This window comes from Onychostruthus taczanowskii, unplaced genomic scaffold, assembly GCF_017590055.1.
Source record: "Onychostruthus taczanowskii isolate IOZ18803 unplaced genomic scaffold, ASM1759005v1 scaffold38, whole genome shotgun sequence".
Taxonomy (NCBI): domain Eukaryota; kingdom Metazoa; phylum Chordata; class Aves; order Passeriformes; family Passeridae; genus Onychostruthus; species Onychostruthus taczanowskii.
The window spans coordinates 6,950,041-6,968,855 of record NW_024501237.1 but is presented as its reverse complement, the minus strand read 5'-3'; the positions used below and the strand labels follow the sequence as shown (position 1 = coordinate 6,968,855).

The window sequence follows — 18,815 nt, the reverse complement described above, 5'->3', positions numbered from 1 at the left end:
AGTAAAAGCCTCAAAATAGGAAAAGAGGCCCCAAAGTACAATAAAGCAAGTCAATAAATGGAGAACTTTAAAATAGAAGATGATGTAATCAGAGTGAGAGAAGGGAGATTCTTCTGGCAGCATTATTTCAAATAGGACAGATATAGGAAAGACTAGAGAGGAGGATGATCAGAGCATGTTCATGATCAGAGAGGAAATAGCCAAATTTTAGAAATATTCTGGGAAACAGGGCAGCAAACCAAAGACCATGTAGATGTGTGAGTAAGGCACCTGCAGTAGCTGTATTTCTCCTTGTGCCAAGGCAGACCTCATGCCATGAGCGTTGTGACTTCACTGCTGATGAGCGGTGAAAGGAGATGGCAAAGCTCATGTCAGTGGTGAGGAACGTGTTGCCAGCAAGTTCCTAGGAGTTATATCTTGGCTACACAGGATGGGTGGTGGAGGAGAAGTGAAAACATGGGTTTGCAAGAGATTAGAACCACTGGAACTTTTATAGGCATTTCAATCGGATTAGCGAATGTAGGAATAGAGAAAGACAATCTGGTCACTGGTCCTGGCTTGGAGACAGTGAAATGGGGGCTCAGGTTCTGGCAGTGCTGCAGGGCTCCTTCTTTATTACTCTGTATAGCAATGAATAGGTTCTTCTTTGGTGAAGAAATGATAATCTCCTTTGGTGATAATTCTAAGGTGTGCAGGAGCAAGTTTGTCCTTGCCATTAGAAAATTTCTGGCATGTTGCAGAAAAGTATTTACTGAAACCTGTTGTCATGAAGATCAGTTTAATGTGAATTAGATGATAGAGACCTGGCTGTGCTATTGCACATTGGGAATAGGGATAAGGATGTAGAAAAAAAAGATGTAAAAGGCAAGAAAAAATTAAGAATTCCTATGCAAACTTAAGAGAAAAATGAAGATATTCAGTTAGTTTCAGATTCACAAAATAAAGCAGCAGTTTGTGCTACACTGCATTTTATTTTGTACCTTTTTTGGCGCTTTAATTAACACTGGGAGACTAATTCACGTGCTGAAATATCGGTTATGAAACAGAGCTGCCAGTGTGTGTGGAAGTATTGTTCTGCTGTATTCTCAATGTTTTGTTTATTTAACAAGCTAAAGTTAGAATCGACAGCACAAGACTAGAAAATGGTGACAATAGTTTGAAAACAGGAAATTTTGGCCTTGTGTGTATTCGGAACAGATGATCAGGATGATGGCCAGGAGAGTGGAAACTTCCACTGAGACTGTTTTTTCCTTATTTTGCTCAGTGAGAAAAGATGGTGCTTCCTGGAAAACAAGTCTTAAGTATTTAAAAAAAGTCATAACATATTCAGTATTTTCCTAGTATCACATTTGTTTGTTTCCCAGCAATCTGTTTACACTTCTTAGTATCTAGTACTACTAAGAGTAAAATATTTGGACTGTTGTCAAATCATGGAATTGTACATTCTGCTGCATAGAATTAAGACACTAAATACGCTTTCGGGTTTTTGTTTTGTTTTGTTTTTGGTTTAATTTTTCTGTCTTAGGTTTCAAAACATAAAGGGCATCAGTTTTAGGGAAGAGGATAAGAGGATGTCTATTGCCAGTTGGTATTATGACAAGGGTTTCAGAAATAACTGGTAATTACAAATTCTTCAGTTCTTGGTGCTCATGATATGGCCTTTAAGAAAGAAACCAGATAAAAAAACCCCACAAAACCAACTAACTTAAAAGGTTTAAAAATATTTACAGAAAATGCTTTCCTTAAAACACCCCAAAATAAGAAATCCATATGGAAATCTGCAAGTATTAATTTCTTAGGGAAAGCATTTGAAATTTTGCAATCTTACCATGTTGGAGTTGGTCCTGCAAGCTGGAAGAGCAGAAAGTGGAAAAAGTAAAGTCCTGTACTTGAAGTATTTTTACCTAACGTGACCTTTTTCTGCTACTTCCCAGCAGTCCTCCCAAGTATGTACCTTGTGGGATGCAGCTCGTCGGTTATAGTTGTCACTGGTCTAGGCTGACCACAAACAGGATTTAAAAGGAAGCACAGTGTGAAGGAACACTTTCATTTTTGTTTTATTTGAGCTTCTTTGGGCATGACTTGTCTAATCCACAAGTCAGTGAAGCTGTGCCAGAGGTGTATTTGTCTTCTGCGATGGCTGAAATACCTGGATACTAGAAATGTGGAGGCAAAAAGGAGCAGAAATACTCAGCTGCTGTTTGGGATCCTTTTTCTGGTTGTTTGTCAGAGACATGTACCAGTTTCACCGTTATTTAACCTTGGCACTGAGAAGTAAGTAGAAAGAGAGAAATTAAATAGATAGGAGCAAAAAGCTTAAAGAAAATTAAATCTTGATCCTAGCAGACAATTGAAAAATGCTTAATAGTAGCTACAGGACTTAAATGTCCATAAAGTCACTTCTGTGTAAAGGCTGTGACTTTTGCTGTTCCTACATCTCTCTGGTTCATGTTCTGCTTTCTGTCTTCTGTTTACATCATAAGTTCTTTTGGAGTAAGGAAATGTCTTGCTGTGCATTTATGAAACACCAGGTGTTTTTTGGAGCCGTCCTTGTGTCCCTTGACAAGTAATTTCTTTCTGCCAGGTCTTAGTTGATGTCTCTGAGAAAGAAGGATGCCAAATAGTGCCCTTTTAAAGTATTCTGTGAGTACAGAGATGAAAACCTAAGCACAAACATCTGCACACTTGAGAGATGAGAAGGAAGGCCTGAGATTTGTACTGGTCATACATAGGGAAAGATTTATTAGCAGTGTTACTGGGGTGGAGTGTAAGGAACCCTCTTCAACTTAGCCAGTTCTCAGGAGTTGTGAAAGGTTTTTTTTGACTGGATGCTACCCAGAAGAAAAATGGCGGCAAATGTGCTAGACGGGGAAAATCAGCTTTAAGCAGCCTTAGAATGGTGGGTAATAACAGTAGGAAACTACAGAAGGATAATTGATCAGTTTATCGGTAAGCAGTCACTTGGCCATGTAAGAGCTAAATCTGTAAAAAATGGATTACAAAAAGCTGCCTTTGATTTAACATCTCTGCGTTTTTATTTTAACATGTCATGAAATCATTTTGGCCTCTTGAGAAACCGCTTAAGGGGATCTAAATGGAAGGTTAAATCCTTTGAAAAATATAAATTATTTGCTCTTTCCTGCCCCCTCCACCTTCCTTTCCCTTTCAATTTACATATGCATCCCGTATTTCCTACATCTTTAAACTACAGGCAGCAGCTGAATGAAGTACATCTTGATTGTATATGAGAAGAGAGGAGGGGAAAATAATCCATAAATGTAAAGATTAAGGGAAGTATAGCTACAATTTCTTCAACAGGTACATCTCTTGTAAGTAGAATATATTGTAAATTCTGTGTGCTGCATACAGTAGTTAAAAAAAGTATGCAGTAGTTAAAAAAAAAGCCGAAACCTGACTAAACCCTAACACTGGTTCATGCTGGTTTCTGTCCATTTCTTACCTCCTTCATTCACATCCACAGTTCGCATATACCTTAGCAAAAAGAACAACCCTAATCGTTGAAATGTCTTGGTTTTACTTTGTAACCTACTCAAAGTGCTGTGTGAAAAATACAGAATTCCTTTGATCATTTGATGCTCTGTGGGTGAGCAGCTTGTCACATTTCAGCCTCTCTCAAAAGCAAGTAAACAAGCTCGTTTCTATAGTTATGATGGTCTCATGAAGCGATGGTCTCATGACAGAAGCAGGGCAATGTTTGGCAGGCATGGTGGTGTCCTGTGTTAGGCTAACTGATGTGCTGTGCAGCCCAGAGGACAAAACAAGCTGAGAGGCACACAAGGCCTTTCTTAGACTGAAAGAAAAGCAGCAAACCTTGTTAAACTGTTTTGTAATAATTTACAAAGCCTACACAGGCTTTTGGTGAACTTGATAACCATGATTTTTGCCTTACAACACTTATAAAAGGAGCCATTTTTCTTCTGAATTAGGTTATTTGCTCTGCAAGCAGTGTTTAGTGACTAAGTGCTATTATGTTTATAAAATATATTATTAAACCATATTTATATTAATAATATATTTTATATATTTGAGTGAATCTTTAATTTAAAAAATATTTGCTCAAATTTCTTTCCAGAATTAAATAACTACAAAATATTTAAATCACATTCTGGCTATTTTTTTGACTTTTCAAACTTAAAGCAGTTGACTTCTAGTACAGAAAACCAATGTTTGATAATATATGGCTGATAATAACATCAGTTATGTGACAGATTGGTACCTTTAATTTTCCTGTGACATAAATTGGTTGCATCTTTTTTGAGTGATTATGAGAAATAGTTTGTAGCATGCACTTCTATAAAAGAAAACACAAAATTTTCAAACAAAAATGCGCAAATGGGTAAAAAAATATAAAACTTGCATAAGTACGTATTTGCACATGTGCACTCTCACTTTTAGAGATTGCTCTTTGGAAAGCTGTTATTGAAAAAGCTCTTCCTTCCACATACAACACAAATAGCACAATATTCTGTACTTCAGTGGGGCAGTGCACAGCTTTCTTTGCAGTGACAAATACTGAAATGTTAAAAATATCTGAAGCTTTAAGAATCCCAGATATTTTGAAATAACAAAGGGTGATTTATGTGAGCTCATTTTGCACTTTGACAAAATATAGAGGCGCTTTTGTACTATGATTAGCAAGGGTGCTGATGTCAGTTTGCTTGTCTAGCTTTAAGCTTTATTCTGCTGCTAAATTGTGCTTTGTACTGTAGTCCAGACAACCTTTGTATCTGCCTTATTAGTGTGTAGTTTATGGAATTGCTTTTGTTTTTGAATATAATCTGTGCCAGTTTCAGAGTGTGACTCACTATAGGACTGAAATAAATGTTCGCATATGCCCTATGTGAAAACTCTTCAAAAATAGTAGCAGGTGCCAGCAGGCTAAATTCAATGTTTTAAATATTTAAGACTTGCTGTTTTGTAGCCTGAAGGGCTGAAAGGAAATTCTTTATAGCTCAGTGTTTTTTCTCAGTTTTAGAGTCCCATTTACTGATTTATACTCAATAGAAATTGTCAGGATTGCTAAGAACCTTTCATTCCCTAACACAGTACTAGAAATAAATTTTTAGAAGAGGGACGCCTGGTTGATACAGAGATGATGGAGTTTTTTTGCCTGGCATTTTGTTGTTGCACAAACTGTGCGACAAAATGCATCGTGCTTCTCAATTGCTCTTGTTCCTCTCCTATCTCTAATGTCTTTCCTCTTGATTTCTGCTTTGAAAATTTCATCTGAGTGACTGAAGGCTGAGGTTAAAGATAAAGCTTGTTTCTGCAGTTTGTAGCAGTTATCTGTGATCAGCCTTGCCTGGAGAAAGGCTCATCTACTGAAGTTTCGTGTTATCCCAGCATCTAAGTTGTCACTTGATTTGGAAGCAGGAAACAAAACAAATTCTGCTAATGTTTTTGGGTCACTGTTAAATGCTGCTTATCTAGCTGTGCTGCTAGGATATACTCACATTTGAAATCTAAATTGAAGGGGTTTAATCTATTACATCTTCTAAATTTTAACTGTTCACCAATTAAAATTACTGCTACCATGGAAATAGTTGCTTGAGACTTTGACTTGATTCACACAGTTTGTAATTTAAAAACAGATGCCATTATTCAGAACTGCAGTAAATACAATTGTTTTGTAAAGTATAGACATTATCTTAAAAGCAAAAAACTTTTAGAGCTTTGCTAGTTGGAGAATGGATCATAAGCCTTAATTAAGCTGTCTTTTTTCCCTTTCTCCTGTTTTCTGTATTATCTTTTCATTATAGCTTTCGAAGCTTGATACCCCAAACAGGCATGCACAGTGGGGATTTTATGAGTCTCTGGGGCAAAGCCAACAGCACTTGTTCGGAGTGGGGAGATGGCAGTGCGTTACTTGCTCCTTGTCCCTTATGTTCCCCTTCCACTAGTTTCTTTGACGGTAGCACCTGCAAAAAAATGAAATGAATGCACTCTTGTGCCTCACAAAAATGGCTCTGAATCTTTCTCTAATACACAGTAAGAAACTCTTGTTTTCAGTGCTGCTGTCCCAGTGTTTAAAGGATATCACACATCTTGACCCCTTCTGGGACCCTCCTTGCTGATTCCATTCCTTTCCTTGGTTAGCACACAGCCAGGGCTGGCCAAAGAGACTGGCTTCTGCTGGTTTTTTTTTTGGTTTTTTTTTTTTGGTTTTTTTTTTGTTTGGTTTTTTTTGTTGTTGTTTTTTTTTGTTTTTTGGTTGTTTTGTTTTGTTTTGTTCATGGTTTTTGGGGGTTTTGTTGTTGTTGGGTGGTTTTTTTCCTTTTTTTTTTTTTCTTTTCTTTTTTTTTTAGTCTTTCAAAGGACTTGCTGACAATCTTGTTTGAATATCCTAAAGAAGTTTAAAGTGGTATGACTTGGGGCATGGTGTGAGTCTGTGGAGTAATACACATTGTCTTGGCTACTGCACTGATTTACCTTGGTCTCCAATTTGCTTTGCTGAACAGTATAAGAAAAAATGGATGACACAGGTGTGGTTCCCCGCTGTGTCTGGGCTCTGCTTTCAGATGTCAGAATGTGAAAGACGTGCAGCTCTCCTAGTGAGTAATGGCAGTGTGTCTGTTTCTTCTGCAGTGCCCATTATCCTGGCACTGGGGTATAAAAAGAAGCTGCTAGCATAGTATTAGTGGTAGACCTGAGGAATAAAAGTGCAGCCAAGTGGGGCAATAAAGATGCTGTTGGAAACAGCAGGACAGCTGTATGCAGAGCTTGGTTGTGTGGTTTCAGTTAAGGTCTTTGATGAGAATTATGGCAGGTGGTGGAGGCCCATGGGATGAAAGGCGGCTAAGGATTCCTTAGAGAATGCAACATTTTGCATTTGCTTTTCTCTTAGACCAGCTTCTTTCTGCAGCATCAGGAGGGCTGGTATAATAGGCATAGTGTCAGATTATCAAATTCATTTGTTCTGTATCTTCCCCAAAGACTGGGTTTGTCTGGTAAAACTACAACATTTGGTCATTCTCTCCATCTCCATCCCTCTAACAGGTTCAAAAAATAATAATGTTGCTCTTTTTCTGTAAGAAGTACTACTGTAGAAATACGATGAGGTTCTGAGTGCAGAGTTCCCGTGGAATCGCGGTGCATGTGCAGTGTGAGCATTGTCTGTTCCTTAAATGCAGGTCATATCGTTGATTATCAGGGAAAAATTCAGTTGAAAAGCATCAGCCTGAAACAACAGATACTGGAAACAAAACGTCATGGAACACTTAAAGATGTATTTTATTTTGTCTTTCTCATGCCTGTGACAGCTTCCTTCAGAAGCCCTTTTTGTGTGCTTTTTTGCCCCTCTCCTGATCCCCACCCCACTTTTTCCTTTAGTGTATTCATGCTTTCTCATTTTGTAAACAGTGATTTCATTTATATATGCACTTGTTACAAACAAAGCCAAGATATAAAATTTAAAATACAAATTCACTAATCCTAAAGTCCACTGCTGTAACATTACCTAAATAGTGTTAAATGTGGGTATTTGGTGTGTAATCTCTTAGTATAATAATTGAACTACTTATCAGTACTTGGTTCAACCCAGGCTGGAATCACACATAAAAGGTCTTAAAGGGTGATTTCTTTCTTCTAATTTTTCTTCTTTTTCTCTCTCCTCAATTTCCAGGCATGGAAGAGAAGGTGGTTTGTTCTTCGGAGCGGCCGCTTAACAGGGGATCCAGATGTATTGGAATACTACAAAAATGACCATGCTAAGAAGCCTATCCGTATTATTGACTTAAATTTATGTCAACAAGTGGATGCTGGATTAACATTCAACAAAAAGGAGTTTGAAAACAGCTATATTTTTGATATCAACACTATAGACCGAGTTTTCTATTTGGTAGCAGACAGTGAGGAGGAGATGAATAAGTGGGTTCGATGTATCTGTGATATCTGTGGGTTCAACCCTACAGATGAGGGTAAGTTCTGTTGCTTTTCCTGAGAAAGCGCAGTGCCTATGTGTGAAGAACATTTCAAAGATCAGATGACTATCTTTAGCTGGTGTATGTTTTAAAACTTGTGTGTATCGGCATTGAAACTTCCTTGTTATCCTCAAAAAAAGTAAGCAGAACAGAGGGAGATATTCAGAATTTGTTACAAATTAAGTATGCCTTAGAACTTGGATGACGCTCTTCTGTTCTGCGTGATGTTAGTTCTTGGAAGTACAGGAAAAATCTCAAGTAAAATCATGTGCAGCAGTAGATCTTCATAATCATCAAATGAGTCCCATTTGGTATAAAAACATATGATTATACAAGCAGGACTGAGTGCAAAAGGTCAGGTTTCTAATATTACCATTTCTCCGTCTGCTTTGAAACTTGGGGGAAAAGAAATCCACCCCCATCAGCTAAAACAAACAAAAAATAACCTGTAGTTTTGCTCTATCCAGCTCAAATCCTACCAAAATAGATACTGTATGAAGGCAGCTTGTAGGAAACACCATGATGTGTTTAATTCCTCGCAAATACCTTGTGGCCATTGCTTGTCCTGAACGCATTATTTTTTATTTACTTATTATTCCTGCATTCCTTTTGGAGATTAGTGGGTTACATGACTTGCTGTAGCTCTGTGCAGAGTTCCAAGAAAACATTAAACAGGAGTGGTAAGAGGGTTAATAAGGCATGCCTGACTGAAGGGGCCAGAATTAAATCTCTGCTTTTTGTAGGATTGGAGATTGAGAGAGGTGAAGGAGAAAAAGGGGCTTGCATCACTTTGCTCCAGCCAAATCTTTAAAAGTGACTGGAAAATACTGTTGCATTAAGGACCGAGAAGGAGTCCTTTTCTTTCTCCTTATTGCAGTTTTGAACTACAACTTTGTAATGAAAACCTCATCTATGAATTGCCTCTCTAATCGCAAATTCTCTACCATGCAATTCAGTGCTCAGCCTGCCAGGCGCCCCTGCGTTCAGAGAGGCGTGGGCAGGGGGCAATGCACCAGTGCAGCTGTGGGCAGAAGTCCTTGGTTCTGGGGACAAACTGGAAATTTGGGTTCTAAGGATGAAACGTTGGTTCATGCCACACCTGGTAACTCTTTGGCAGAGCACAGAGGAGCACATGTCCATTGCACAGAGCAGAGAGGTGGGGTCTCCTCAAAACCATCAGACCTTTCCTCTGAGAGCTGGTGTATTGTTAGCCCTTAGTTTTCTGTCATTGAACTGAACATGAAACCTGCTATGGATGTGGAGAGATGTAACTATGCCCTCATAAACTGAGTTTTTCTTCAGTCAATTGTATCGATAACTTCTCCCCATTGTACTCTCATTGCATGTTTCATCTTTGGCATTTTAGCTTTGGCTGAATATTTTGGTTTGAAAAGTCAAGCGTCTACTACACTGAATTATTCCAACACCTTTACTTCACACGACTGAGAGTTGACAGCGCTGTCTGTTTGATCAGTTTAGTGATGCTTGCAATGCATTAAGGAAGAATTTAAAAAAGGAAAATGTGGAAATCAGTTGCTGAGTGTTTATTGCCAAGTTCTTATTTTTCTAAGATGAATCTTCCTGCCAATGGAAGAGCAGGTTGCAAATGTACTTTAAAAATCTGTGTTCACCTGCAGCTTATTTTGGGAAGTTAAAGAACAGGTGAAGTTCAGATAGTAAAAACACACTATTATTTTAGTCTGGAGCTAAACAAAAGGAGTATGTGGCATAACAAATCTTCTATTACCTGTGGAAGCAGAAGACAGTTTTCTTTGAAGCTGGAAAAAATGTCTCTTGCCAGACTGATTAAGGGTTGTGTTGTGAGTGTCTTTTCATTGGTATCCATTGCTCAATCAAGAACTAGGAACATCACTATCCTGTTGCTCCTTCTGGGGTTCATTTGGAAATCCAGGAACATTACCTTCTTGGATTTAAAAAGAAAAAATTTGCAAGGCGACAGTGGCTAGTGCTATTAGAAATCAATTAGGGAGTTGATGTTTTAGTGTTGGGACAAATGAGGGAGAAAAAGTTGCTTGTAACTGTACAGAGACGAGAAAAATAATGGTCAGAGTAGCTTTGAGCTGCTGCTTTCATACATAGCAAAGACTCAGTGATTCCTGTAATGTAAAGTTTGGTCTTTGTTTTATTTCATTAGAAATTATTTTGAGTACTCATTTTTACCTAATGCTTTGCTTTGACCTTCCAACTAGAAACTGATTTATGCATGTGAAATCTCTACATTGTGGAGATCTGCAGTGTTACATTTGTATTTGGACAGAGTAGATAATTTATGTTCTTCAATCATATTTACAAGCATTGAGTGTTCACATTTCTGGTTGCATCATAGCCTAATGTAATCTGCAATGATTGCATTACAATTACAATATATGCAATATTTGGCTTTTTGTAGGGGCTTTCTTTTAAGAAAGGTTTCACAGTGATTTAGGTATTTTAAAATTAGACAAGGCAGAAACAGGAAGGAATTTTTATTTTAAATAAAGTAAATAATTATTTTACTTTTAAAAATAAAATTCTGGGTAGTTTTAAGTTTTCTTCAGCTAATGCTTCTTGTTTTCAAATGAAAGCTGTAAAGCATTTCTTTCTGTAGCATCCTTCTGTTTAAAACACATGTGCAAAGTTGGGGGTGTGCCTGAGCACTGGGTTTGGGTTTGCCACAGAGTTTCATGCTGCGCTTTTAGCCTTCTTATTTTCTCTGTAATATCATGATATAATAGATCATCTAGAGGTTAAAATGGAACTATAAGGCAAAAATGTGTCACCAGTATTTCGCTTTGAACTGTACTGAGAGACGATCTGGGATGGAGAGACTGAATGGACCTGATGGGTAGTGGCTGATATGTGTCTTCTGCTGTGGAGACGTCCTCTGAAATACTTTCAGGATGATGAGGATAAATGTTTAAAGAAGGGTAAAAATAGAGGAAATGTTTTTTTTAAGAATGATTGATGAGAAGAAAGGTTGAAGGATTTTTTTTTTTTCCTGAGAAGAAAACATTGAGGGAAGAACTGACTTTCAAAAAAAAAGCTGTGATAAGCAGGACATGGATCCATTGTTATCTGAAGGGAGAACTTGTTTTTCTCTCAATGAGTGATGTAATGATAAGAATACCCTTGAAAGGATATCTAAGCACAGGCTGTGAAAGTCCTTCCCTAGAATTTAGTAGACGTCTGTGATTAATGTTTTATATGTGATTCAGCTCCATGTTTCTGTAATTTAGTGAATTGTGTTCTTGGCAGAGAAGGGACAGGAGGAAATTATCTTACTATATGCAAACATGTTACTTGCATGTATTCATTTGAATAAAGATAGCAGTAGCAAAATAAACCAGAAGAAATAACAAGGTAGAGAAGAAGAGGAAAAAAGGAAAGAACAAGACATTGAAATCTACAATTACATTTACATAAGTAATAAAATATGGTGAAAAAAGTTTCTGTCATCTTGAGGACCATACATTGAAGGTACTGCAGCTTGCTTCACACATGATGCTTTCAAAGTTTCTTTTCAGGGTGCTGCTATCTGGTTATGCCTTCCTACCTTTTTGCTTTTGGTGCAGTAAAATTTTATATTTGCTTTTTTAAGATTATGTTCTGATAATCCATGCACTGCAGGTTGATCACAGTTTTGGTGCAATATCAGAGACTGACAGGATGAACATAACTTTACCTTCCCATCCTGACTCCTTGTCTTTGATAAATAAATAGTGGGTATTGGAGGTGTTTAGGGTGCCCTTCCTGCATGAAGGGTCTGCCTGTAGGAAACAAAAAATGTTCTTCCTTGACAGCTTTAACAGGTTCATGACAGAGCCTAGCACACATGGCCATCCCAATAGCATATGTTGAATATTCAAGACCTTGGTCATTAAAGGGCTCAAAAGTGAGGAGAAATAATTGAGCTTGTAGATGTAGGAAGGGCGGCTCTGGGAGAGCATAAAGGGAAGTGCAAGGACAAAGTAATAAGCTTAAAAAAAAATTGCAACAAGTTTGCACTATGGAGATGATGTACTTAATGAAGAGTTGAGGCATTTTTGTATCTCTCAGATATGATTAGCTAGAAAGAATTGTTGGCTCAAAGGTGATGTGCCAGAAGAATGGGTAATTGATGACCTGGAGTGCAGTAAAAAATAACAAAAGAACTAATTTAAGCATTAGGAGAGAAACCCTCCAGAGAAGAATTGTAGGTCTGTTGTCACAGAAGTGAGACAGTAGGTTTAGAAGGAATAGTGGCACAAAACCTCTTGTTTTTGGAAGGCTTTTTTCGTTGCTTACTTTGAGTAAGAAAAGTTGGGGAGATAATGGCCATTGAGACGTACAAAAACGATTTTTTTAAGAGTGGAATTTCTGAGAGGAAGGTGATGATAGACTGTGAAGAATGATGCTAGAGCTTTCTAGCAAATTGCATAGGAATAATCAAGGGTTTGATAGAACTAGTAGCTGGTGGCTCGAGCTGAGATGATCACTGCCTGTTATCCAAAGGAAAAAGAGAAGACAGCAGATAGGACTAAGATGTCTTCTACTCTAGTAAAAGAAGAGGTGCTTAACTTAGATGATGATGATGAAGAATAGAGCACAAAATCTGCCGCAGTAGGTCTTCCCTTTCAAGATGTGAGGCAAAAATACATATGTTTTAAAAATCAGTTACTATCAGGATATGATCAGAATCTTAATCTTGAATGTTTGAGGTCATTATCTTAAGTTGACAGCTGCATGTAACAGAAGTTCACATGGAAGGTGATTCTGTTCTTCCTTGAGGAAAAGTAAACTGAATCTATTATGCCTAGCTAGTTAACTTAATTTTCTCTTGTTCCTGCTGGACACTTCTTGTGCTGTTAACATTAATGTTGAGTTGCTGGGAGAAGGGTTGGCAAAGTGTTGGCAAAAGTTGCTATCCCGTGAGTCATAAGGTGCTGAGAGGCAGCATGTGGAATGATGGAAGTCTCTCTGGAACACAGAGATACCTACAGTCCCGGCAATGAGCTGGAGCCACAGCTGGGAGAAGTTACCATGTGGTCAGAGCAGTATGCTCTGCCAAGGAAAGCTCTGGACCTTTTTAGTGAAGAAAAATTTCCAAGCTTTTTACTGTAGTGGGCTGCACTAGTTTTCTTCACGAGCACCTACAGAAGTTAGTCTATAACACGACTCCTTGATTATTTTTCCTGCATCACCCAGCCTGTGTGCCATCTGAAGATGGGGAGAACAAGCTACAGATGATTCCTTATTTCTTCTTTTAAATGAATAGTCTTCAAAAAAAATTGCAGGTTGAGAGGAGGTGCCAAATCCAACTGCAAATGCTTTTGGTACTTTCAAATTTTAAATGGGTAACCAAAACTACAGCTTAGAATTACACATGAACTTCAGATAGCAAGAACTAAATTTTAGATGTTAGCTCTGAAAGCTGGAAACTTCTGTGTGTGGTGGAACGTGGAACAGTCGGTTGTATTTCTGGTTTGGATGCAGGAGGCAGGGTTGTCCTGGACATAATGTGCAAAGCTGAATTCTTAATTCCTTAAACAGGGTACCACTTAAGGTCTCTTCAGGAAGAGAGAGATACTGGGAGATTATATTAAATTAAGAAAATAAACCTATGGAATGCATAAGAAGTTTTTATTAGAGCATTTTAAAGGATTTTCTCTGGCTGTAGCAGAAAGGTTCAGTATGGAGCTTTACTGCATAGATTTCATATTGATGCCAAGCTGATCACTTAAAAATCCCAAATCCATGCTCATGTGTCTGTGCCCCTTCTGGGCTGTATCTGGCTCTCATCTATTGAACTAATATGTGAACAATGCAAGTGCCCACCAGCATACATGTGCTTATGCTCTGTGCCTGCACATATGGCCCTTTGATTCCAGGATCTCTCAAACAAAGTTCTTTTAAGGCTTCAGGTGTAGTTATGAAGTTTTTATTTGGTGGATTTTTTAAAATTATGGTTCTTGCTATTGTATCTGTGAATTTTTGGACAAGGTTATTGCTCTGATATTTTGTTGACTACTGGTTATTTTAATAACACATGCATTATAGTAAATGGGTGGAACAAAACATCCAGAAGAATGGAAGAATCATGCCATTGCACATCTGTTCTGATTCACTGTTGTAATGGAAAAATCCCATTTCTGTTTTCCTATTTCTACCTACAATGTGCAAAGAATGCATTTTCTTACTTTGATTTCCATTTTGACATTTAAAGAAATGTGTGCTGTAATGAGGCCTCTGTGTTTTGTTCACTATGAGAGCATTTCAAGTTTTTGCATAATTAGAGTATTAAGAGGCTGTACATCATAGTGTAGAAAACAATTTAATTTTTGCTTTCATTAAAAAACAAAAAACACCAAAATATAAACCCAATCCTAAATAGAAACTCCCACATGCAGATTTTCTAGGTTGTACACAAAGCAAGATACCTAGGTACGTGTGGAATAAAGTAGCTTTATATATTTAAGAAGGAAGAAAGTGGAGCCTTTTGCTATTCTTGTTCAGAAAATGCTCTTTTTACCTCATAAATTTTACAAGATATGAAAATGTTTATGAAGAAAAAAGTATAAATTCTAGTGAAAATGAAGCCTACTCATAGGCTTCATGTAACTACTCATAACAAGCCAACTGAGAAAAGATAAAACTCTTGTCCTGTTTTGAGAGAGCTGATTGTTCTAGCTGTACTGAATGCAGGAATTATAAAAACAAAATAGGTTTCTTGTTAGACTCATTTGCATGTTAAATTTTCTGGCTGCTTTTCCAGCTCCCAGTTATTTCAAAGCAATCTGAGTGTCTGAGCTCTGGGAACAAACCAAATGACTTACAACACTCTTTGGTGTGCAGATGACCCCTTCCCTAAAAATCTGCTAGTCCAAAGTCGAGCAAGTTGATGATTGTATTCTTTGAAATCCTAAATGACTACTGGAAGAGCAACTTTCCTTCATATCAGCTTCAGGAGTACTGGGCTGAAGAGAATATTTGAGAGGGTGCAGATATGCAAAGAGCCTTCATTTGCTCACTGATGAAAGTTTTAGCATTACTTCTTCCCTTGTAGTCAAATTTGAAATGTCATCAATGCATAAAGCTAATGAAGTGCTTTAGATCAAATTCAGTAGATCTTTCAATCTGGCATTAGCCCACACTATTTAACACATACAAAATGCCTGTATGAGGATGGATTTCAGATCAGAAAGTTGGTTAATGCTCTATATGCTGAAAAAACCAAACCAAACAAACCTCAACCAAACCACGCAAACACCAATCTCAAACCACACACAGATCTGTGGGAGGATCAGGGATTTTATCAAGTATTATCTGTGTCAAAAGAAATGAGACAACTCATCAGAAGGAAAGTGTCCCTAATGATCCATTAACATTAATGGGCTCCAAATCCTTGCTCAGAGAGCAGATCATAAAGCTCCCAGACAGCTGGACAGCATTGCCTTGAATATTCAGTAACAATTGAAAGGAAAAGGTTAGGAAAGGAATGGAATGAACCATTGTTATGTCTTTATAAATCAGTGTGTCCTAGACTTTTTTTTGGTGTGCTTTGTGTGCAATAGTTAGTTTCTCTTCTCCGGAAAGAAAAAGTAGCAGAGCTAGGAAAGGTGAGAGTAAAGGGAAACCAGATGTGCAATGAAATGTCTTCTGCACCTGGAAAAATTAAGGAGTACCAACTCAGTAAAAACTATGACAAAGTTGTGTAAAGTTGGGAATGGGAATTATGAGTAGGAGGTAATTGTCCACATTTTCTTTGAAGACGGGAGCTGAAATATTTCAAGTGAATATATCACGTTTAAAAGGAAGTGAGTTTTCATGTCATGTGTAGTAACATGTGGACCTCACTACCGCAGGATGGTAGTAAAGGTCAAAAATATAAAGGCACTCAAAGAAATAGGAGAAATTCAGAGAACAGTGTGTCAGAGGGTAGGTCAGCTGAGGCTGTTGGAAGCAGCCTCTGTCTTGGGATATCCCAGAAACTGGAGCAGTACATCAGACTTTGTGGATACATTGGTCCTCTTTCAAAATTCATGATTTTATTTTTCCCTGGAAAGTCACCCTTGAGTTTTGCTACTCTTCCTGGGAATGCTAGTGCATGGTCTGTTTAATTGCATCAGATCACGTAGACATCTTACTGTGTACTTGTACTCTCCTGACTGCATGAGTGCTGACTGACACACCCGTCTTCCCTGGAAGCCCCAGGGATATCCTGTTTGATTTTTTTTTTTCTCCTCCTGTGAACTTGACACTGAGCAGTTCCAATGACATGAAGGTTGTGCACCGCCAGGCCCAGGAATGGGGTGGGTGCTGAGGCACCGGGAAGCTCTTGAGGATCTCATCTCTAAGTGTGGTCAAAAAATGATGTATTTGGCAGGAAACTTTTCTTCCCCACTCTTACTGGTGCATACATTTACTTCTGTTCTTCAGTTCTGCAGGGAACAGGGCAGAGAGCTGCTTGTCCTTTCTCCCACTGCCACTTTTCCAGAAAGTACAAAAAGTACATTCCTGGTAGGTCCATTCAGGCACATCTCTGTTCTTGCTGTTGAACCCCTGCATCAGGGGAATCAAGAAACATTAGTAGGTGCCTCAAAGAGGCTCCTTCAAGCTCTTGAATTTCCTAAATGATAGAAAATTGTTCATGTTTTATATTTAAGCATGTAGAAAATAAACTACTTTTTTAGTAGCTTTTGCATCCAAGTACTGTTGTATTGGAAAGAAAAAAAAAAGTCGCTCTAGAATACAAATAAATAGGAAGTGCATAGGAATTGTAGAGATAAGGGTATTTAAGTAAATATTGGCTATTTTAATTAACAGTTTTCAGGTAACAATTAATGTAATGAATTTTACCTTCCCCCCCCCACCCGCCCCTTTTTCTAAACCATAGGACGTGTTTTAGGAATATGTGTTTCAAGAAATGTAATGTATAGAGATTTTATGAATTAAAAACATCTCTATACTATTATTTATCTGATCTGGGTGCATAAATTTATTTTTATGTGTGTGACCCCTTGATACAGTCTGGTTTTTTTCTTTCTTCTGCTAATTAGTTTAATGAATAGGTCAGCCACAACCCTTCATAGTAACTTTTTTTAGGCTATCCTACCTTTTCAGGTAGGTTGAGTTGAGGAATTTTCATACACCTAGACTTCTTCCAACCACATGGGTGTGGTGGGATTTAATTTCTGAGCCTGTTTAGATGCCGTGGGAGTTCAAAGCAAGTGCTGCTATTTCTATTTCCATGTCTAAATCACTTGTACGTGGTGTACACAGAACTGGAAGCAGGAGGGCTGTGTTTTGGGCTGCTCATCTCTTTTTTCCCAGGGTAGTCCTGAGAAGCAGAAGCTGAATGAAGCTACTTTGTAGTGCATAGCTGGCCTGTAAGGCTGATAGGAGCAGGAGCATTGGATAATAACATGTTCATTTAAACAATGCTAATAGTCAGCATCCATTTTTGGGATGTACAAATTTGAATGTACAATGAGCTGCAAGTAAGCCTTGATAATTAGGAGATAGTTTGCTTAATTTTGTTGTTCTTAGTCAATGTCATTAAAACAATGAAAAAGCCAAATAATTGTTTAATGTTTGATCATGTAGATGTTTTCTAGTCTCCCAGATAATTTAATAGTCTGGATATATGTATTTGGAAGGAAAAGAGAAGTTACTTTAGAATATACATGGATAGGAAGTGAATAAGAATTATAAAGATAAGGTTATTTTTTAAAAAAAGAAAACCACAGGGCAACATCTCCTCTCCCCCCACTCCAAATGAAATCCAAACTAAGCCAAAACAAAACAAGGAAAGGAAATCAAAACCAAACCAAACCCAACCCATTCATTTATTGCACAACAATAAAAAATTAGGATATGTAATCAGGGGGCTTAGTGGAACATGTTACCTGTTGTACCCTTGCATTATTTTTGTAGTTGTAAAAAATCTTCCTTTGCCAAAGCAGTAATTTTCCTGTTGATTTTCAGATATTGAGAGTGGCCAGGTCTTGCCTGGTGACTAATCTCAAACATTGAAGTGACCTTGGTCAAAAAGGAATGAATACTTGCAAGTGCTGACTCAGGTTGCCATGTTCAAGTAATAACTTACAAGCTTTTGACTGCTCTTGATTAAAACAGATATGTGTTTTAACAAATTTGAACTAAAGTCTGAGATTTTTTCCATCCTGTGTTAACAATTTTCTTTTCTTACTGTTGAAGAACTATTTCTTCACTGTTTAAAGAAATCTTTGCTTCTGTGTTTGCAGATGCTGTGAAGCCATCAGTTAGTTCTTTACAACCATCTGCTGAGTTACCCTTGCCCATCAACACTTCACCGCCTTCCATGCAAGCAGAATCTTCCCTTCCTTCTCCTTATCGGCTTATTAACGTCCCCCCTCTGGAGTCTTCCTCTGGTCAAGAAGATCCTCAAGACTACTTACTGCTAATAAACTGTCAAAGTAAAAAACCTGAACCTATGAAGTAAGTGACTTTTGTTTCTTAATAACACTTTACTTGTATTACAGACCAAGAATGTTTGTGCTGAATGCATTTTTTTATTACCGTGACATTGAACATTTGCAGGCGCATTTCTACACAGGGAAGCTGCCTGTAACTTTTCCTTCTTTTCATTCCATGTATTAAACCTTTTGCTGTGATATTAAGTTGTTTGGTCAGTGGTATATTGCAATCTCCAAAAGTGTTGACAGCAATTGCCAACATGAAGTATCACAGTGATGCAGCAATCCAAGCGTTCCATTGGAGCTTGGAGTGATGCATGGCACAAAATACCCTTTCTTTAGCCACAATCTGGTGTGCTTAGTCCAGTTTAGTACTAGAAAAAGCTGGAGGAATTTAGCCATTCTCCCTCCTGGTGTTTGGTTCCCCAGTTTTGCCAGTTAA

General features: G+C 37.8%; 1 protein-coding gene across 12 annotated transcripts in view; it reads left to right on the top strand.

The window, feature by feature from the left end:
* The window catches only part of GAB1 (GRB2 associated binding protein 1), a 96,653-nt gene that overhangs the window by 49,141 nt on the left and 28,697 nt on the right, over positions 1-18,815 (top strand). For all 12 annotated transcript variants that reach the window (XM_041411969.1, XM_041411972.1, XM_041411968.1 and 9 more), the window contains exons 2-3: positions 7,643-7,937; positions 18,182-18,395. In XM_041411969.1, the coding sequence (XP_041267903.1) occupies positions 7,643-7,937; positions 18,182-18,395 (509 nt within the window). The remainder of the gene's footprint in view (positions 1-7,642; positions 7,938-18,181; positions 18,396-18,815) is intronic.